Source organism: Nomascus leucogenys, chromosome 3, assembly GCF_006542625.1.
Source record: "Nomascus leucogenys isolate Asia chromosome 3, Asia_NLE_v1, whole genome shotgun sequence".
NCBI lineage: Eukaryota > Metazoa > Chordata > Mammalia > Primates > Hylobatidae > Nomascus > Nomascus leucogenys.
In genome coordinates this window covers 109,624,666-109,648,048 of record NC_044383.1, presented here as the reverse complement: position 1 = coordinate 109,648,048, position 23,383 = coordinate 109,624,666, and the positions used below count along the sequence as shown (strand labels likewise).

Genomic DNA, 23,383 nt, shown 5'->3' with positions numbered 1-23,383 from the left:
AAACCTCATGGTTTTGAAATTCATCAGGCCATGTCCCTATCCTTTAATTCATTTTCAGTGTTATCTTTGTTTTTATCCTTATTGTATCATAGGAATAAACAATTTCTTAACCTAAAAACATTATAAATGTAAATCTGCTATACGTTTTGTGTATTATTAGTTAAAACTACATTAAAAAGAAACAAATGTCCCAAAGTAGAATTAACTTATTTGTAAATTCACTTTTCTACTACAAAAGTAATAGCACGTCAATAACATTTAGAAAATAGAGAAAAATAACCTGTCGTAAATTAAAACACATTTTCTTCCTATCTTTTATTCCTGATTTTTAGAGCCAATTCTGCTGCTTATACTCTGCAAATTATTTTAATATTTCAGAGTCTTCATTTTCTGCTCTGGGCTGCCTTTTATAACAAGGTCATGATGAGGACCCAATAAGAGGATGTACCTGAAAGAGCTTTGGCAATTGTAGCACAGAACTAATGTCCATAGCAGTTGTTTCTAAGTGTTTTCTAAGTGTTGTTTCTAAGTGATCCCCAACATTCTATCCTGCTGAGGTGAGATTACCATACTGGAATATGCACAATCTCAAATTCAACTAATGTGGCCTAAGATACCTCTGAATGATTTTGGCTCCTGGATAAACATTACACAGAACCAGGGGTCATATTGCTTGGAACAGTCCTAAGCCTGTTGAGCGCCTCTCCCAAATATTTCTGGTAATACCCATAAGCAACAACGTGGATCCAGATTTAGATTCATAGTCCAGAATTAGATAAATGTCAGCACAGAGGAAGCCAGAATTCAAAGGTGATTAAAGTGTTCTGTACCTTTTTCTCTATGTAAAAGAAGACATTAGTTTCCTAAAAGGAGGGTAGGATATTTATTTTCCCTTCCTGAAATTGGGCATTTTATACATGGTTATTATAAATGCAAATGTAGACTGCAGACTGGTATATAATTCCTCAGTAGCTAAGCATAGATAATTTTTGGAATATCACTTCCACTTTTGTTGATTAATCCATTCACAGCCTATATTTTATGACCTTCTAGAAGAGATTGTGGTTTCCTCAGATATAACAATTTAAAATCTAAAATGAATTTACACTAAGCATATACATATAAATTTGACTTCTTATCTATGTAACTCCATATATTTTTATTCTTCTTTTGCTAATGCTTATTTCTGAGTTTACAAAAATCTTTATATGAAGTAATATTTTCTGCTTACACTCCTATCATAGATTTGGATGAATTGGTTAGTGTATAGGTGACCACTGAATTTATGAATATATGGAATACATTCTCATATTCTGGGGAGTATTCTGAGGAATGGTCATTTCATATGCCTTAAATCTATTTTCATTATTTCAGCAGCAGCTAAAAAGGATGAAAAGAAGGAAGGTATGTTTTATGCAAAATCCCACTGAGCCTTTTGTGAGTACAATTTACCAATATCCTGAATTGGGTTTTGACTGCTATTCTGTCTATATTCCCCTTGGATAACTGGATCTATTATGTGCATACATTTTGCATGAATGTGCTTTTTCTACTTCACCTCACACAGAAGGGTGAGCTACTTTTTGAAAGTAATTTTAATCTAGTCTTTCTCAAGATATAAGGAATAAAACATAGCTTCTCAAAATCCTAGGGCTCCTACTCTGTTGACAGTTTTATCAAATTTCAGAACTATGTATAATACAGACTCATTCTCATCGGCATTCAAATCAAAGTCTTCTAAGCCTTCGGGGTATATAAAACAGTAGTCAAGTTTCAATTTCACAGCTTTAAGCTTTCTGTCTGTTTTTTTGGTTTTTTTTTCCTCCCATTGCTCTTCCTCTAGGATTTTTTTGTTCTATTTTTTCTGGCTTATATACCTCTTTTCATTTTTTCTCCTTTTGAAACATTGTCCATAATCAATATGCAATATTGGAGGAGCTTGGGATGAGCTGTGCTTATGTAGATTCAAGACATCCAGTGTCCATGACCAGCTAAAAAACATATAAAACACTCCTTATAGGCAGCAAGACTGAAATATTGCTATCAGCTTCAACCCCATTTTTTTCTTTTTCCCCTGACATTTAGTCCTCCAGAATTTTCACTTTTACTGAACTATCCTTTTGCTTAATTCTTCCTATAATAATTAGAACAACTAATCTTCATTCACAGGATCCAGTTCTTTATTTGTGATCTCACATTGCCATTTGTGACCTCCTGTTGGTTTTACTAACTTCTCATGTAAACCAGAACAATAATCTCCAAAATCAGTGGTCAAGGACTCCTGTGGGTCTCTGAGACCTTTTCAGTGGTTCTATAAGGTTAAAATTATTTTCATAAATGATAGGAAGTTTTCGTTTGCCTTTCTCACTGTCGTTCTCACTTAAGTTTGCAATAGAGACTTCTAGAGGCTAAACAATGGTAATAATACAACATGGTAAATGCCCAAGCAGATGTGCAAATCCTATTGCTTTCTCATTAAACCAGACATTAATAATATTCACAAAAGTAATAAAAAAGTCACTCATTGCACCATTTTTTTTTGTACTGGGAAGTGTATCGAACATAAAAATATGTTATTTATGTTAACATTTAACAGCTTTATTTTTAATAAATGCATAAATAATACCATATTTTAAAAATTTCCTCAGCTTTAATTTTTTTAAAAATTATAAGCATCAATAGAAAGAAGCTACATAAATAAAAGTTGTTTGGGAGTTTTAATAGTTAAGATTTTAAAGGAGTCCTGAGGTGAAAATGAAAAACTTTGACGAAAATATTTAATTTGCCTCTAATATTACCTCTTTCCAAAATATTCAACCGATTTCATTCAACTTTTCATGTCATAACCTATTTAAAATATTGAGTGGCTTTACACTGACTCTGAATATACTCTACAAGCCTTAACCTGCAATTAAAGTTTTTAAATTCTTTTTCTGAATCGTCTTTCCTAACTGCCTATTAAGCGTACATCAAGGCAAGGTCATGACCAAGGCCTAAACAATTCCAACAGTAAAGATGCAATGATCCCTTTTAAGATTGAGACAATTTATTACTTTCATAGCAAAGGTAAGAGTAGCTAGAGGTTCCAGCTCTCCAAGGTTGTTGCCCCACACACCAAAAAGGATGAAGCCCAAACAAAAGGGGCCAGATAATGCAACACATTGGGGACACGTGTTGCTGAGGAGCTAATCCAGACTACAGCAAAATGATTTTGTGGTCTGCAGCTCCATTCCAGGCAGCTTTAGGCGGAATCAGGAGGTGATGAGAAGCTGCCTCTTGACATCCTCCTGGGAGAGATAGGGAGCCATGTGGGAGGTGGTCTCACAGCAGGTCTTTACAAGCCTCCCTTCTTTCTATGTTCTGGGAGAATCACAAAGCATCCTACCAAAACTTAAATTAACTGTGGTTCAAAACTTTACCTGCATGGCCTGTACGGATATGTGCAAAGTTGCCAAGACATCATGGTGAGCTGTTATCCAATACTCTCACCCAGTTTCTTCCTTTATCATCTTCATCTGTACCAAGTCGTTCTCTATTTTACATATACAATGTGGCATCCTGCCTTTGTTCTTGCTATTATCGTAACAGAGCTTATCCTTTTTCCTTCTATGAATATTCATACATTTTCCTGTCTCTGAGAAGTTGGTCTGATGCTACCAATTAAAAATACTTTACTGCATGTATAATCTCCCATTTGTATCTCTCTACTATTATTTATTTCTTGCCACCTTGTACTTCATGTTACTTGTGTTTATTTTCCTATTACTCTAATTGACTTAAGCCTTTTGTCTTAAGGGACCATGTCCAATTAACTTTTATCCCTTATGGAGGACGAGCACATTTCCTTGGTTTGCACATTTCTAAACAAATATACGTTCTATGCATGCACCAGTAATATTCAGGACTCAAGATAAATATAACACCCAGAAGAAATATAAATAGGTACCTGTTTTCTCACACCACAGGCAAGGAATGATTTTTTTTTTAACTACTAGGAAGTATATTCCAGTGAGCATTTTAGGTTTGGGAAGTTATAATCAGCTATTGACTGTTCTTCTTAGGTGTGTGTAATCACTAGCTGCTTCTTCAATTGTACAAGCAGATCCAGGTAGATCTTATTCATCTAAACTCAGATTGAGTGATGAATTCCTAGCAACCGGAATTCTAGGAATTCCAGGTTATCTTCTGAAAGATAGAAATCCACTGAGAACCAGCCAGATGAGATTTATTTTTTACTATAACTAGAGAAAATAGAGCTGAATACATGTGAGAATTAGTCCCTAGTTCTATGGCTTCCAGATTCAGACCTGAAGATAAATCACGCTGAAAAACAAAGCAAAATTCCTAGTATAGTAATTGACTAAAGTTGTCTATCAGGCAGGTTCCAAAAAGGAGATAAGATACTTCAGTACTAGCACTAGTAGGCTATCAGAAAATTAACTTTTCCCTTCAATATAAATTGGTATTTAATTTTTTTTTTTTTTTTTTTTTTTTTTTTTTTTTTTTTTGAGACGGAGTCTCGCTTTGTCGCCCAGGCTGGGGTGCAGTGGCGCAATCTCGGCTCACTGCAAGCTCCGCCTCCCGAGTTCACGCCATTCTCCTGCCTCAGCCTCCGAGTAGCTGGGATTACAGGCGCCCGCCACCACGCCCGGCTAATTGTTTTTGTATTTTTAGTAGAGACGGGGTTTCACCGTGTTAGCCAGGATGGTCTCGATCTCCTGACCTAGTGATCCACATGCCTCGGCCTCCCAAAATGCTGGGATTACAGGCGTGAGCCACTGAGGCTGGCTGGTATTTCATTTTCATCTGGCATCACTTATGAACATAACAGGCCTTACTTGAGACACTGCTACAGATGAGTGAGTGATGGATTGAACAGATTGCAAACACATCACTGCTTTTAAATCACAGGTGCTGGGAGCCTCAATGTTCTTAAAAGACTACTGCCCAGATTACTGGGCAGATGGTCTTCAGGGAAGTATATTGACCAAGTAAGCCTTTGTAATGTTTTAAGCTGTTTGAGCCAAGAATGCTGAAAAGGCATAATGAAGTTTAATAGCATGAATATTACCAGCTAGTATTAATAGCTCTTCAGGGTCAGTATGTGATCTTTAGACTCCAAGCACTATATTTTTAAGTTGCTGTATTACTTTAGTTCTATATTTCTGTTGCACTGTTGACTCCAAAAGAAAATACATAACTTGCGAATTTCATTTGCCTGACCCTGGACTTTATATTATGTTTTATTCTTTCATTGTAGTACAATTGATATCTGATAAAATATATTATTGATTCTTATTAGAAAATAGAAAGGCAGATTAAAATTATAGATATTCTGTAGTTACATTTATTATATTGAACTTTCTATACATATTCCATTCCAGTATCTGGTCAGAGAATATAGGGATTGGAAATAATCTTGTTCTAATATGCCATGTTTTATCTTCTCTCGGTTCCCACATTTCCCCCAAACTTTAGGTTGAATTTATTCCTACATGACTATGTTCTCTTCATAGTCCTCCTATGCTTTTCCTATTGGCTATATTCTGGACTCAAGAGATTGTTCAGTGAGGAACACACAACTGCTTGGGCAGGCAGAAATCCTATTTTAGTATACTGGAGTCAAACTAATTGATAATTTACAATGGACATTGAACTATCAAGTTTATACCTTAAGCTGTTGTCTTATAAGATTCTTATGTTTTAAGTAGAAGTGGTCACTGCATATTGTTAATATAAAACGGTTTTATGTCATATTTTTTCTGTATATTTGAATTGCTTGCTTATCAAATTAAAATAATTATTCAGGAAGAAAATGAAAGAGAAAATGTTTGCAAAGCACATATGTTTCAGATAGCAAATTTAGCCTACTAATTTAAAATTCCTGATAACAAACTAAATAGCAAGAATATTTTTTAGATTGGTTTTCAGAGCTGGGGTTAATTAAAAAAAATCTATTCTAAAATTATTTTCATTGTAGTGTGCTGGACACAATAGTGTTTAACAAATGATGAATAAGTAAATGTTTCATCTCAGGAATCAATTATTTTTTAAATCAAGGTTTTTTTTTTCCCTTACAAATAAAACATATTCGTGTTACAGAAAAATTTGAAATTCAGAAAGAGAGGTAATAAAATCTTGCCTAATTATTTAATCTGTCCACAACTACCATTAGTATGTTGGCATATTTTCTTCTAATATTTCTTCATACACACTCATATGCACACAAAAGGTCATTTTATGTTACGCTTTTATTTTTATTTTGCATTATTTAATTTATCTTATTTGGTTAACATTTTCCAGATTATGGCATAATTAGCGAAACATCATTTGAATAATTGTGTATTTTTCCATTGTGTGAATATACCACAAATTCATCAACATTCTCCTTTTGTTCAGAGGGTAGTGTTTAATATTCCCATTACTGAGAGGACACAAAGCAATGTCATGAGAAAAGCATTTCCCTAAATATATATTTTTATGATAATATTGCTTTTTTTCTCTTTGGATTTCTAGAAATGGAATTACCACATCAAAAAGCATGTTAATTTTTATGACTTTCTGGATTCTTTTCTTAGTTTGTTTCCTAAAATATGTTTCTAGCTTATACATCTACGGAAGCGGGACATTACCTTCACCACAATGTTACTGGCATTGATTATCATTTTTACATAAAAAATTTTGTTGACCATATAACTGCCTTTTGTGTGGAGACAATGAATCCATTGTCATATCCAAACATTTTAGTTCCCTTTCTTCATCGTGGAAGTGAAGTCGTGATACCACCACACCACTGTAAGGCACAGAAATCCATTAACTTGCAAACTATTAGTGAATGTCTACTGTTCTAGGTTCCAAGCCAGATAATTGTAAGCCAGAAAACAATTTAGCTACCTTTTGCAGGTATCAATTCATAGTTCATTATTATGGTTCTAATTTCAGTAATAGAGGATTTAAAAATTCTTACAGAAACAGTAAAAGGACAAAGAAGATTAAAAAATAAAATATTCTAAGCGCAAATTCAAGCTCATGTGCTTCAATCTTAAAACAAATGAGCTTAAAAACCTCTTGTTTTCATTTTCAAGTGGTAGGAGCAGAAAGGTTCATGGCCTAAATAATAGAAAATAGTAAATTTATCAGATCTAGGCTGAATGCCCATCTACTATAAATGAAATAGATGTCATTTGACCACTAAATAGACATTACTACATAACAGTTATAAATATAATGATGTATTCATCAGTAACCCATGAGTCAACACTAATCTATTTCTTTTCCACTACCGTAAGAATACCTGAATATCTATATTGAAAGTGTATTGATTATTCAAAGACAGTGCAACATAATTCACCTGGACTGACTTAGATTGAACAAATGAAAGTTTCAAGTTAACTTCATGAACTCCTAAGCATCTTTATGGAAACAGAGCATATATTTACTCAGTTTGATGTTCAATTAACAGGTTATTAACTTATATAGGCAAAACAAAATTTCTTTATAAATTATATGTGGGTATATTTTCCTTTATAGTTTTCAATGTTTTATATTCTTTATAAAATATTATTAATATATTTTATAAAGAGTTTCTCACTCCTACTTCACTCTAATACTCATTCCCACAAAACATAACAGTTTCTAAGTCTCATATTCTAGAAATATACAAATGATTAATTTGTTGAATAATCAATTTTATTTCATTGTTTATAGAAATTTGTTGTGAGCTAATCAGCTGTTGATTTATTATATCTGTTTTATTAATAATTTATCTTTGTGTTTTCAGATTCCAAGAAAACAAAAAAACCTGCAGAAGGTACTGGACATAGTTCTTTTTTTCTGCCTTATGTTTGATGAACCCTGAAATAGCATACCTTCTTAAAGGATTGATGTAGGAGAAGGAATTATGTGTGAGATAGAGGAGAAGAAAAAATGATTGAGATTGAGAGACAGAGAGAGAGAGAGAGAGAAAGAGCTAAATCTATTCTGAGTACTGCTATGAGAAATATTTGGCAGTAATAGAAATAAATACTGCATATCCTTTCACAGTAATTGTTTCCAAAGAAATGTTTACTTGACAAGAAATTGAAAAATTTTCAGTATCAAACATTTATTTTACTAGAAAGCACACACTAAATTACTTTTTGATAGACTAGCATCAATTAGGAACTGATTTGTTCCTTTCAATCTTGAATAATTCATTTGGCAAGTATACCTGTGCCTCCTAGACTCGTTCACATAGTGTTTTTACGTGTTTAAGAGACACATATCAGGTGTAATTTAAAATGGTAAACAGTATGATCCTGGGTTAATTTATTGTCAAATAATATTTGCCAGTCAAATTATGGAAGCACCTACAGTAATTAACAATACCTCAGAGCCTCACTGTGAAATTTCACCTCATTGTGAAATTTAAGGAGAGAAAATTGGAAGGAGGGGTGGGAAAAATTACAGTCTAATCAATATGTAGGGTAGTACATTTTATCTTAAAAGTTTTAAGGGCAATGATTTTGTTTGTATTTCTTTCAGTAGAACAACCCAAGGGAAAAAGTAAGGAAATGCATGCAGTGTATTTGTGTACTTTTTTTTTTTTTTTACTACTATTATTTGCCTGCTGCTGTATTTAGACCTGCAATTTTGAATCCGCCTTTCCTATGTTTTATGCGTGTGAACTCTGTTGTTTTTTGTACAAGTGAAAAAATATACAGTCTGGGGGTTAAAGTGGACTGAGAAGCATAGTAATCATTTTTAGAACTCTTTCTCAAGCTCATGCAATCATCTAACAATACTCTTGGCGGGCTTGTAATCAAAAGTAAAACTGCATTGCATTAACCCAAACTGACTTATGTTTTTGTAAATTTAGTCCTAATCTGGTTAGTTGTCAGTCCCTTGAAGATTGACTAGAAGTTCTTTTACAGACTAGTTTTACAATCTTTTCCCTATCTTTCTTTTTGTAATCTGTAGATGTTTTGGCATGCCCATGTGATATATGACATTTTTCCCATGACATAATTTCCCCCCTACATGCACTATGAGCTCTAATAGCGTTGCTATTCAGCCTCATCCACTGTTGCTTTAATACACTATTAAGACTGTTTGCTAACAATTCAGTCAAGCTCAATACCTTAAGATATGTCTTTCACAAATATATGTTCTCCTCTGAAGAAGACAGGATATGCTTAACAAAAGAAAGCAAAAAAAAAAGCCCACTTAATCTTATTCAATTTGCTTTTAAAAATTAGCACATTACCAGCAATATAGATTTTAAGATTCTAGTGATATCAAAAATATATTTTAAAATATATACCAATTAAAATATACGTATATTTTGGCCCTACAAAAAGTAAAGATGCTGAGACATTCAATGTTGTAAAAATGCTCTAAAATGCCCTGTGGAGACACTCCTGAAACTATACTACAACTCACCCAGGGGGAGCAATCCATCTATAGAGAGGTGTGAGTTCTCTCAGCTCCAGATTTATGTGTGTGCAGAGCTACTGATGAGTACTGGCACAGAGATACAGAAAGCACTCTAAATGTTGCACCAGCAGGAAAATGGAGAACAATTAGAGATTAGAAAAATAGTATTAAAATACATACAGAGATAGACTTAAGGCCCTTTATTACAGTTTATATGATTTAAAAGTTCCTGGCAGACACTGAAGCTCCTTGGCAATCTTCAGGGCACTGATGCACTTAATAAATAAACATGGTTTTTCACGCATTCATTCACAACCCAACTGTTTCCCTCCTTGAGAAGGTCCGCAGATTGTGACTTGGGCAGCAATAAGGAGAAGAAATAGTTTTCTTCAAAACACCTATCAATTCTTTTCAAATTCACTCATTTGCTATGGTTTACCATCTAGACTTGCTTTTATTATTGTTAGTGTTGTATCTTTGAATTTCTTTGATTTGGATTTTTTGTCTTGAGGGTTGCTTTACTCAATGGTACACCCCAATTTTATATTTTATTTTGCTTCTACTTTTCCAATAATCACAACTTAAAGGTTGTTCACTTTTCAAATATTTTTTAATTATGGTTAAGGGAAACTGGATGAAAAGTACAAGAGACCATCCTGTACATTTTGTAAATGTTTGTGAGCTATAAATTTTTTCAAAATAAAAAGTAAAAGAAAGAGCCCTCAAAAATCAACCGTAAACATGATTTTGCAGTCCCTGTAGAGTTAAAGGGTAAATCAATGTGTATTTACTAAGGTAATTCAATAATTACACCATGAGCTATCCTATATAATGAACAAATTATCACAGCTATTTTACAGCTTTCTGTTAAGATTGAGGGGAATTTATTTTAACTTTTAATCTTATGTATAGCTGGTGTTCGATTTTGATGCATGTCCAAATCTGCTTCCAGTACTTTTTTGACTGTTATCACTGATTATTTGTGACTGTCATCACAAATTTCTTGGAAATGTTTTATAATTAGAGCTTCAGTTAAGCAATAAATTAAACAATGTATTTAATTGCTCTTCATTTGCCAGACAACATTTGATAATGTTCTCATTTTGTTTAATTTTAGCTAAATCGTCATAGCTTCTTCTTTTTGACCTGCAACACTTGGTCAAGCCATTTGTTTCATTTTTTTTGTTTTACTGCTTAAAGGCTGTCTTAAAAGAGGATAACTTGCTCATTATACCATACTTATTTAATTAGAAGCCTGACTAACAAAATTGTGTACTTGAGAAATTGATGTGATGACTGTAGCATTCTATGACACTCTATATTTTTAAAATATAGTTTGTAGAATTCTTTCAGCATGAACATATTCTAGTCTTCAAAATTTATTCGTTAAATAAAACTTTAAGAATCTTTCCGTTCTTCTTTAAAATATCAGATAAAAATGTGTGTATGTTAAAGTATTTCTTGAAAATCTTCTTTTAAATTAATTTGACAAGGTTGTCAAGGCAAAATAAATAAGAATAGAAACGTAGATGATAGCACTTCATATAAAATTAGTGCTTGCAATTCTTATGAAATTAGTACTTATTATAATGTAAATGTCAGCTTAATCTTGAGAACAAAATAATGCTTTGTCTCATACAATATTGACAAAAGTAGCTTCCTGAAAAGAAACGCTATATAAAGAGGACTCCAAAAGGAGCATTTGTCCTAAAAGCAAGGCAAATGTTTTACCCTGAAACTTCTTTTTCTATTTTAGTGTCTTAAATATGCCTCACAAAGCCTTTGTCTTAGCTTAACAGCTATTTCTTCCATGTAAAAAGATTCTTAGAAGAGGCAGTCCACATGAAATGTGCTAATCTTCATCTTTCTGAGAATTATTTTAAAATAACTGCAATAAGGTGGGGTGCTGTGGCTCATGCCTGTAATCCTAGCACTTTAAGAGGCTGAGGTGTGTGGATCTCTTGAGCCCAGAAGTTTGATACCAGCCTGGGCAACATGGTGAGACTTTGTCTCCACACACACACACACACACACACACACACACACACACACACACACTACAAATCTGGCTACAAATGGTGGTGTGTGCCTGTAGTCCCAGCTACCTGGGAGGCTGAGGTTGGAGGATCAGTTAAGCCCAGGAAGTGGAGGCTGCAGTGAACTAGAATTGCAACACTGTGCTACAACTTGGGCCACAGAACAACACCCTGTCTCAAAAAAACTAAGCAATTTCTTAAAAAGCTGTAATAATTATCTTTTGTACTTACTATTTTGACTCAAATTTATTTCATATTGATCTAATATAATAGCAAATTTAATTTTTTTCACCCTTTATGGATTCTATTTTATTTTTCTGGTTTATCATCTATAAAAAAGTCAAATTCTTCTAATATTCAGAATATTTTGATGCTACCCCATAAGGAAACTCCCAAGATAAATGGAAGAAAGAATTATTTTAAGTATACAATCTTAGGCTTTTTATGTAAGCTATTATTAGTTGCTGCAATCTGGCATCAGCACATGCATGTTTCTTTGTGTTAAAACAATTAAGTTGGGATTCATAAACTTTAGAATAATAACGATAATAATAACAATAATAATATGTTTCAGAACAGGAAAAGAAAGAAAAACATGTGGAACCAGGTAACTGTTTTCAAGTTCCTCTGTTCTCACAGTTTCATAATATTATTTGATTTGCAGTTGAATACTGAATTGCAATTGAATGACATAGAATGTTGATTTTTTTTTCTTTCCTTTTTGATACAGCAAAGTCACCAAAGAAAGAACACTCAGGTGAGTAAGACCACTCTTGCTGGACTCCAAATACTGATGTCTAGTGTTTATTAATGCTATAGCCTCAAACAGGTGGTAAGGCAGCGCCAGTAAAGGGTGGGGAATGCTTGCATCTCACAGTGTTTTTTCCAAGTTCTTGACATGGACATAACGTCAATGCAGTTTTAGAAAATGAAAGCCAAGTGTTACACCCTTGCTCCTCAATGTGTGTTCTGTGAACTAGCAGCATCAGAATCACCCAAGAGGTTATTAGAAATGAAGGATTTTTGGCCCCACTCAGGACCTACTGAATCAGAGTCTGCAACTTCACAAGATCCTCAGTGAATTCATCTGTGCAGTATTTGCGAAGTACTGTTTCACAGTTTAGTGTAAAAGCAAAACAAAACAAGAACAAAACACTTTTTGTAAATGCATTATACATTGCTTTGTTTTTAAAATATGGAGTAATCACTTCCAGCAAATATTATCTCCTTATTCATAATCTTACTTAATAACATTTCCTGAGTGTTCAAGGGAGTTGCAGTGAGAGCAAAAGTAGATTTTGCCCAAAAGATATTTACATTCTGATGAGAAAAAAAACTGACTGAGAGTCAAACAACTAGACAAATAAACCTATCAACAAAAACTAAAAGTGCAGTTGCTGTGGATACCAAATTATTGTCTTGAAGTTTTCTAGCATTTAACCTGCCTAATTAATCATTTCAAATGAAAATTTCTGAAACCATTTATATTTCCTTCATTTAAAACTATCACCTCTTGATTTTGCCTGGCTAACTCCTACTGAAGGAGCTTCACTGAGTTATTTAGTATTGTGTGTGCGTGTGTATATAGGTGATCATAACCTTATGTAATACCTATCAGTCATTCTTCCCATTTCATTTTATTTAAATAGAAATAGCATCTGCTCAATCTTATTTAAATAACCATGCAAAGGGGCTCAATTTTAGTCCCACCCTGCCACAAACCATGGGAAACTACAAGTTTGAATCCACATTTATTATTCATTTTTAAAGATTATAAAATATCCTGAGACAGCCCAAATCTGTTTTAAGTGTCTGTCCAATTACTTCCCATAGCATCATTTTCTTTTATAATATTTCATATGCTGTTAAAATCATATAATCTTTTCCCTTTTCTACCTTATATAGTCAGAAATTAGAAGAAGCCCACTGTTTTTTCTCTTTATGCTGAGAGCATCTGTTGTAATGCCAGGACACATTGGGCACTTGATGATGGCTTATGGAGTGAAGGAAGAAACACCAAATAGAATAATTACGTTTTTATAAATTTAAAAACTGAAGACTTTAAAATAATTTATAAGATGCAATAATTGCACATTTCAGCATTTCACATTTCACAGTATTTGACCTTTGGGAAGAAATGTTTTGTCTACTTTACAGAGAACACCCTGTTGGTTCAGAGTTGCATTTCCTCAAGCATAACACATCTTCTCACTTACTTATGTAAGAAGAAACCTAAGATAGTGCATGCATTATAGAAAGATGGAGAGACATACAGAATGACTATTGGTGTAGCCAGTTTTAAAAGTTTTAATAGTTAAATATTACTGTCTAATATTGAACCTGACAAAATACAATAAATTGCTTGAAATTATTATCTATTTATTTCAGTGTGTGATTACAACGCAGCAACTTAGCAGTAATTAGCTGTAGTTCAAAAATGAAAACCATCAATTTGAATAATTTATGAAGTGAACTCATTCTTTTCGCACTATTTTTTTTTTTTTTTTTTTTTTTTGAGACGGAGTCTTGCTCTGTCCCCCAGGCTGGAGTGCAGTGGCGCGATCTCAGCTCACTGCAAGCTCCGCTTCCCGGGTTCACGCCATTCTGCTGCCTCAGCCTCCCGAGTAGCTGGGACTACAGGCGCCCGCCAACATGCTAGGCTAATTTTTTGTATTTTTAGTAGGGACAGGGTTTCACCGTGTTAGCCAGGATGGTCTCCATCTCCTGACCTCGTGATCCACCCGCCTCGGCCTCCCGAAGTGCTGGGATTACAGGCTTGAGCCACCGCGCCCGGCCTTTTTCACACTATTTTATAGGCTTTGAGGAAAATGCATTTGCCTGTATATAAAAAAATGAGATCTTGGATAATTAAAAATGGAGAGCAAGATGATTGATTTGTGAATGAACATTCTGTGTTGGGAGAAGTATGAATAACAAACAATAAAATTCCATAATTCAGGGAATGTATTTGAATTATATCAGAAAAATGGCACAGTATTATATTTTCCTTTTCTCAGATCTTATTTTTCTTTAGCTTCCAATATTATACACACAATCTTTAAACAATTAAGGTAACCTTAAAATTATTTTGGAAGGAGATAATCAGGCTTGTAATTACTGTTGACCTTATTATTTCTTGTCATTAACAGTTCCAAGTGAAAAACAAGCAAAAGCAAGTATGTTGAACAAAACTTTTAAAGAAGAGCATATTTGAGCAGCTTACTCATTTGAATTTTCTACTATAGACTATGCTAATGCTAATTTTGAGAATGGCTTACCAGCTTTTTGGTATGATTATTTGTTGTGCTGAATATGCAATATTACTTATCCCTGTCTTTTCTGTGAATTCATTGTTATTAAAATTTATCTATAGAGCTTTCATTTGTTAATTTGGCCACATCATAACCCCTTTGTGAAGTGTTATATTTTTATTTCTCATTTTGCAATATAATAAGTGAACTCTTCAGTACCCATCAGACTGAATTATCCTAATGATTAATCAGTTGATGAAACCAGTAGGCTACCTAATTTGTCTACCATGAATATCCTGTCTCTAACGAAAGGTAGCCCCTCAACATTTTCTTAACCATTGCTCTTGGAATGTGACAATTCCCTATTCTTGGATTATGAAGTATTAACTGATAACCATAACATACCGTGGCATTTGCAGCAATGGTAACTTTGACAATATGCTTAGGAAAAAATGCTGAGAAATTGTTGATATTTCTTAGTTTAATGAAGTACCTGACTGTTATTAATAAAAGTTATTTTAAGCGTAATGGAAAATATTTTGTCTTAGGAAGAAATATATAAGCTTTGTATATAGGATTTAGGTCAGTCCTCAGTTCTATGCATGACATCAATGTGCTTATATCTTTTTTGAGAGGTTAGAGGTAAACAAGTACTGGTGATGCTACTAATACGTAAAACAAATGCATATGTTATTTAGTGCTGAGGGGTTTTTTTTGTTTTTTGTTTTTGTTTTTGTTTTTTTTGATGGAGTCTTGCTCTGTCACCAGGCTGGAGTGCAGTGGCGTGATCTTGGCTCACTGCACCTCCACCTCCTGGGCTCAAGCGATTCTCCTGCCTAAGCCTCCCAAGTAGTTTTTGAGACATATTATGTCAGTAGATACATCAGATAAAAATTGAAAAATATATTGAGTAGCTTGGTAGGAATGTCTTTTTTTAAAAAAAGTTACAGTTTGAAGTATACACATAGACATTGAGAACTTTACAAGAGAGGTTTAACGTGAATCTAAAATTCCATTTATATTTCCATGAAAAATTTTAGTTAAATGTAAAGCTGATTTGAACTCTATATTATGGAGTCTTTGCTATGCTGATACTTAGTCTGTAGAAATGCATAATCAAGAAAATATATCAAACAAATCTGATAATTTTGTAGCACTGGGAGAGAGCTTTAGATTGAAGATTGTTCTGAAAATGAACATCTTCTTCCTAGAAAAATGTGACATATAGATAAAAATATTCATTTGCAATAAAAAAACTGTAAGTTCTGCTATCTATGAAACATACTATCCAATCAGGTTTTGAAGAGATCAGCATATTTTGCAGGAAATTAGCAAATTAGCTTGCCAAATCATCCTAAACCCAATATAAGTTTCAGAAGAGTTAATAGTCTACTCCCTATATGGTTGAGAGATTTGCACTTGACATGGACATTATCCTTCAACACAAAAATTAATTTGACATAATCCACAAACTGCTTAAATTATCTGATAACAAGGTGACCAGCCATTTTCCCAACTAAAAATATATTTTGGCATTGAAGTCATACAGCAGGAGAATTTTTACTCAGCTGCTACATACAGCAGGCTACTTATAAAGTTAATGCCTAAAATGAAAGTTACATATCATTACAGATACTATTGAAAAGCCTTTAAATCATCCATCTAGTATGGTGCACATAGTTTTCTGTATATAACCTGCACATTTGGGATATAATTTTACAGTATGTTAAGTTGTGGGAGCAAATGAGAGTGATAGAGATGATTTAACATAAACTATGTATTTATGTATGCAATTCCATCATATTGAATTTAAAGGGATAGATGAGATTGACAGGGTTAAAGTCAGTCCAAGAAAAAAATAAAAGGGGATTTGTCATTAAGACTCGATTAAAGGAAATAACTGGAAAGTGGATTGAGTTTGTGGTATGGGATTGTTTAGGTCCTGAGGAAACACCTGAAGTCACTGTAGGAAAAATACTGGAGGACATGGACAAGCTTGGGACGTACATCAACTTCAGAATAGAGCATGTATTAGTCCATTTTCATGCTGCTGATAAAGACATATCCCACACTGGGCGATTTACCAAAGAAAGAGGTTTAATGAAGTGACAGCCCCACATGGCCGGGGTGGCCTCACAATAATAGTGTGAGGCAAGGAGGAGCAAGTCACGTCTTACATGGGTGGTTGCAGGCAAAAAGAGAGCTTGTGTGGGAAAACTCCCATTTTTAAAACCATCAGCTCTCATGAGACTTATTCACTATCATGAGAACAGCATGGGAAAGACTTGCCCCCATGATTCAATTACCTCCCACCGGGTCTCTTCCACAACGTGTGGGAATTGAAGATGAGATTCAGGTGGGGACACAGCCAAACCATATCATAGAGTCTCATGGTAACATGAGCTTCAAGAAAATGAAAACTTTTCAGATTACTGGTGCGATGCTAAAGAAGAGCACTCCATGCTTCCACATTGAAAGTTATGTGTCAGGGTGTGGTGTGGATGAAGAAAGGGTACCTTGGGCTAGGCAGGGATGCTGAACCTAGACTGACAATTTCTGCAAGTCAGCAAAGACTCCTTTCTTTATCATAGTATAAGCAAAAATACCTCAACACATCCACCCCCCCACCTCCATTCCCCTTCATGTGCTTCTCCACACATTGGATAGCGACACAGAGGTTGACAATAAAATTAGTCATTTCCAAGCAGGAAGAGGACCCAACAAGTAGACGTGTAGACTGTAGAGTACTTCATGGCTTTAACACTGTATATATGGTGAATCTTCAAGAAGAAATATAGTAGACATTTTTTACTAAATATATGTGACCACATCACCCCTTTCTCTTTCAATGACCACATCAAGGATCACTATTTTTCAGGACCTTGGGTAGCACCATACCAGGTCACTTTATTCCATCTCAAGGACCTTAGGGCTAGGATCATGTATTCCATATGCATGGTCAGCCAGCCAGTGGTCAGTTTGAATTTTGAGGAAAATAACCACCAAAGCCCAGGATAAGGCCAAAATATAGTCATTTTTAACTCTGGATCTAATAATCAGGCATTTTTCCCCCCTTGATTTTAGCATTGCACAGATTGGGTGTTATGTTCAGCCACCAAGTCTGGCTATATTTATCTCCTTGACCACACTTCGGTGTCTAAATGTGTCAGTCAGATATCTATCATCTAATCTACTAATACATGTCAGGATCATTTAGGAGACATCTGTATGAAGAATTTAAAAGTAAAGTCTCATTGAATTTATTCAGTTATATATGTTAGAAGAATATTTGGAGACAATTGCTCTTAATAAAATTGCATGGTTTTTTTTTGACTCAGTTTAAGTACTCTAACATGGAAATGGCAAAAGTCTATGGGAAGATCTATAGGCCTGAACCAGCATGCTTGATATAAAAATGAGTTGTCTCTAGACCACACACTGCATGTCAAATATAATCTTGGTTGATCTATGTATGATCTTAGTCAGTTAGAACAGTCTTGGTGTACTATATTGCCCTAGAATAATTATTACTTGCACCTCTTTTCACTTGCTCAGTTTTGTATTATATACTATATAATTACTAATAGTATCACAGCTGGTGCTGCCAGAATATATTCAAAACACCACTCATACAGCACTAGAGTGATGATTTTATGAGGTTTAAGTACCAGGAAAGGTAAGATGTGAGAGACCTGGGGCTGCCTTAGATGGTAGGGTAAGGCGTGCTTCTTGTTTAAAACTATGTGTAAAGATGAGGTTGGTGTCCTGAGTGCCAGCCCCAAACTGAAAAATGCCATGGTTCAGAGTCCAAGAATGTTCATCGAGGTGAACGCAAAGAGATCCAAGCTAGACTGATGAGTACTGACAAAGGTAAAATCTAAGTTAACAATTAAGACATGAAGAGGTAGGGGAGAAAGGAACAGGATTTCAAATGGGAAACCAGAAATAAATTTTAGTATTTAAAATTGATATAATGAACACAGCAACATGGCACTATAAAGCATGGCTATTGAGATCAGGACTATTTATCCTAAGTGTTAGTAATAAAGCAGTCCCCAGATATTGTATTTTAAAGGGTAGAATGGTATTGGTGTAGATATAAACAAATTTCCAAATAGGACAGAAAAAAAGAGACTTAAAATACATCACACTTGAGCAAAAATCTGACATAAGAAAAAGCAGCCATTTCAGAGAGTCAGAGTATGGATAGATTATTTTTAAATGTTGCTGATATAGCTGGTATTCAGTACAAAAATATAATTCTTATTTCATACAATTTTAAAATATCAGTTTCAAATGGTTCAAGAACTTAAATACTAAAGGCAAAACATGGCATAGTTTTTTTTAACCATAGGAAGATATATAGTTTCTTGAAATATGGGAGGATTTGAAAAACTAAATGTTCAAAATTCTAGTCATACATTTAATAGCTGACATTTTATTGGATTAAAATTATGATCTTCAATTTATCAATAAATGCAATAAAGATAATGGACAAGCCACAAACTTGTAAAAAATACTTGTAACATGTTTAAATAGCAAGAGATTAATAGCAAAAAATAGATGAACAACTCCAAAAATTAAAAAGACAACGACCTTGATAGACAATGGGCAGAAAAAAAATGGGCACTAGATATAAGACTGCATTAAAAAAAGAAAAAATGCATATAAACGTATCAAAAGATGTTCAACCTCTAAGTAATAATGGAATTGTACTTAAAAGTACAAGATAATATTTTACATGAGACTAAATTTTCAAAATTAGAGAATAGGCTTATTCTGGTGATGGTAGTGATACGGAGCCAAAGAAACTCTCACATATGCTGCTGACGTGAATGCAGAATTTAGGGAGAAAAATGTGTCGTTTATCTAGGGTACATGCCTAGCAATTTCACTTCTATGAAAATTATTGCACATGTGCAAAAGGAGACACATGTGCAGGAATGTTCATAGCAGAATTATTTAGAAAACACAAAACTGGATGTGACCTAGTGTTCACTGGCAGGAGAATAAATCCATAGTTTGTAGACCAAACATTGGAATGCTAGACGGCAGTTAAAGTTAATCAACTACAGCTACTCATATCAGCATAGTTATATCTCAAAAAATCACACAAATTAAATAATACAGTTTAATTTCTGTAACGTTATCTCATAAATATTATAATTTAATTTATATAAAATTATCTTACCTTTAGAGACAAATACATGTAATAAAAAACTCATAGAAAAATAAGGAAATAATTATTACAAAATATAGAACAACTGTAACTTTGAGATAGAGAAGCATGCAGTGCTAGTAGGACAAGTAAGAAATTTCAAAGGCCTTGGCAATATTCTATTTCTTAGGTGTGCAGGGGGTCACAAAGGTGAACATTCTTTATTGCTATTCATTAGAATGTGCACAAATGTTATATGCCTTCTGTTTATATGATAGCTTTCACAATAAAACAGGTTTGAAAAATAGAGAGTGAGAGGATAGAAGTGTTGACAATGAGTGCAGCAGCTCTATGCAGAGAGATGAGGTAGCTGAAAATGTCATATAGAATTGAAGGATGTGGTTGTCTGTGGCTCTAAAGAGTGACAAGAGACATTGTGAAAGCATCAGTGAAGGAGAAAACTGATGAGGGATCAGATCGAAGCAATACTGGCAAGAACAAAGGCCTTGACTTGGCAAAAGGAGATGGGATCCAGAAAAAAATATGGAAGGATTGGTACTAAAAAGGGGCAGGAACTGATCACCTTTTGTAACTGGAAAGAAAAATGGATGAGTATGTGAGTATGCGCTGGTGAGGTAGTGGAACAGTGATGTAGTTTAGTCTGCCCCTATTTTCTCTATGAATTTCTCAACAGCAGCTTACTTTTATGTTGTGGGATGTTTAAGGAGGGAAGAGAATATTTTAAACATTTGTTAAGAGTATGAGAAAGCAACTTTACTGGGTCTGTGGTAATATAACTGGCCAGTGCTAAGTGATCTCATAAATGTGATCCACATTTGAAGTAAGGTCTGCTGCAGGGTGGGGGTCTTCCTTCAGCTTTGATGACTGCTCAGGTGGTAGGCATAAAGTACATTTGGTGTTTTGGCAGACATAGTGGGTTGATTTGTGCCTCCCACCAAAAGATATGTTGAAGCCCTACCCTGGTACCTGTGAATGTGACCTGATTTTGAAATAGGGTCTTCATAGATGTACTCAAGTTAAGATGAGGTCATGCTGGATTAGGGTGGGCCCTCAATCCGATGACTGGTATCCTTAAGAGGAAATTTGGGACACACAGACGCATATAGAAGACTGCCACATGAACATAAAAGCAGAAATTGCAGCGATGCAGCTTCAAGCCAAGGAATGCCAAGGGTTCCTGGCAACTAGTAGACTCTAGGAAGAGGCAAGGAAGGATTCTTCCCAAGATCCTTTAGAGGGAGCTTTCTAGGGTCCTGCCAACGCCTGAATTTTGGACTTCTAGCCTCTAGAACTGTGGAAAAATATATTTGTTTTGTATTTATCTACCCAACAGTTTTAAGGCAGTCCTAGGAAATTAATACAGCAGATGACTATAACAACAGAAAATACGTGAGCGATTTAACTATGGCTCATTTATGCAAAAGCTTGGTAAGATGTAAAGTGAGGATACGAGGAAAATCTTGAAAAATGAGAAAGTGGCAAGAACAAGGAATGGAAGTATTAATGGGATCAGATACTGTATAATGGAAGTTCTTGTGTAAGTGAACTCTAAAGAGAAAAAATGGTGCCAAAGAATAGAATTTTTTAAATCAAAGTTGTGGCAGTAAAGGAAAACTCTGAGGGTACAAATGGGTTTCTAGTTTTCTGAATTGAGGAGGCCAAGGTGGTCAGAGATCATGTAGTTGTATGAATTATGTATATCAGTGACTCCCAACCCTGGCAAAATGTTAGAGTATCTTGGAAATCTTAAAAACATACCAATACTCAGGGCTCATGCCAGACTCATTAACTTAGAATCTCAAAGCTCCGTTGCCCACCCCAGATATCTGAATATCATAGGCTTAGAAAAACTCCCCAGTTTATTCTAAGGTGCAGACAGGGTTAAGAATGATTCTTAATAATATTCATAGTAGTAGTAGAGAGGTTGATAACTAGGTGCAAAAATAATCAATGAATGTCAGGATAGGCCACAAGACTGGTTGATGACAACAATGAAGAGGAGTAGAGACTGGTGCAACCTGATAGCATGTACTTCAAACAAACTGGGGTTTGGAGGAAGCAAGGAGATAAACCATGAAAAGCAATGAGAAGCAAAGAGGATATAAATATGCATTACTTCTATACACCTTGGTGTGTGGAGGATGGAAAAACAAGCATTTTCCATTTTAGAAGACTACCATTAGGATGGGATACAATGGCCTTAGTGAGCTAGGATTTGGTTAAAGGAAGAAAGTAAAATGAACATTCTGAGAAGAGACTGAAGGTACAGGAGTGACTGCTGCTGCTGGACAGAGGACAGACGAAGAGATTTGGAAGTAGGTCAGCTTCTAGGAAAAATACAGAGCCATATGGACTCTGTTTTCTGCTAGAAGGCTGAAACTCATGGTAGTAACTGAGGTAAGCAGGGAAAGGACTCACAGCAGGAATAGTCTTGACTGATTCATAGGGGAAATTTGGTAATCAGTTTCCAAAGTGCAGTCCAAATCAGGAGCCTAAACATCCCCTGGGAACTGGTTAGAAATGCAGGTTCTCAGAACATGCCTCCCACATACTGAATCAGACCTTTTGCGCTCAGCATCTGTTTCAATAGCCCTCCAATGTGAAACTGATTCATGCTTAAGTTTAAGAACCACTGATCTAAAGTCTTTACCTGGAAGGTATAAAACAGCCAGGAGTCTGTTCAATCTTGAAGCTCAGGGTGTTGAGATAGGTTGAAAAACAGGTTATTTTTGTCTCTTCTTGCCTGGGTTGAAATTGTGACACTTAGGGCATCTATCATTGTGGAATTAAAACCTGAAAGTGACATGAAGATCTCCTTCTGATGTCTGATGTCTGTTAAAAGCCAGGGGTTTGTGGCACAGAGAGGATGAGGGGTGTAAAGGCTGGCCTTGTTTGATTTGGTTGTTCTCAGAGCATCAGTGCTGAGCATATATGGGTGAAGGGTGATACAAATAAATACCAATAAGAATAAAAATAAGAATATATATGACCAAGGGGAACAACCTCAACTAATCAAAAGTTTATAAAACGAGTAAATAAGACTTCGTGAAAATTCATGAGCTTATTATTATTTTATTTTCCTGCGGACTAGAGAAAACTTTGACTTTAACTAGCTTTGATTTGTGGTCCAATATTCTGTCCTAGCCCCAACATTTCAGATTATGACTTCAGGGCAGCTCTCCTGTCTTCCACTCTATTTAGAGAAACCAAAAGGCCACTTTTTGTCATTTTATTCTCTTTGTATCTCTTGAGGAAATATTCAAATGAAATTTTCTATAATATTACAGCTAATCTTTTACAGTGTAAAACTAATTCATTGAGGTCAAATATTGTTTGCTTGCAATCAGTATTAAACAACTTTTAGCAGACTCAATCATGATTAAAAGCTAAACAAACAAGCCCTTTTAAATGCTCTTCCCTATAATTCATATGTAACTTAAAATTTGTAGACTATGGCGGGCGTGGTGGCTCATGCCTGTAATCCCAGCACTTTGGGAGGCTGA

The 23,383-nt window shown here is 34.7% G+C and overlaps 1 protein-coding gene across 2 annotated transcripts in view; it reads left to right on the top strand.

Moving 5' to 3' along the window:
- TRDN (triadin) overlaps positions 1–23,383 on the top strand; it is a 401,037-nt gene that overhangs the window by 238,728 nt on the left and 138,926 nt on the right. For both annotated transcript variants that reach the window (XM_012506168.2, XM_003255652.4), the window contains exons 14-19: positions 1,375–1,404; positions 7,781–7,810; positions 8,524–8,544; positions 12,025–12,057; positions 12,181–12,207; positions 14,600–14,626. In XM_012506168.2, coding sequence (XP_012361622.2) covers positions 1,375–1,404; positions 7,781–7,810; positions 8,524–8,544; positions 12,025–12,057; positions 12,181–12,207; positions 14,600–14,626 — 168 coding nt within the window. The remainder of the gene's footprint in view (positions 1–1,374; positions 1,405–7,780; positions 7,811–8,523; positions 8,545–12,024; positions 12,058–12,180; positions 12,208–14,599; positions 14,627–23,383) is intronic.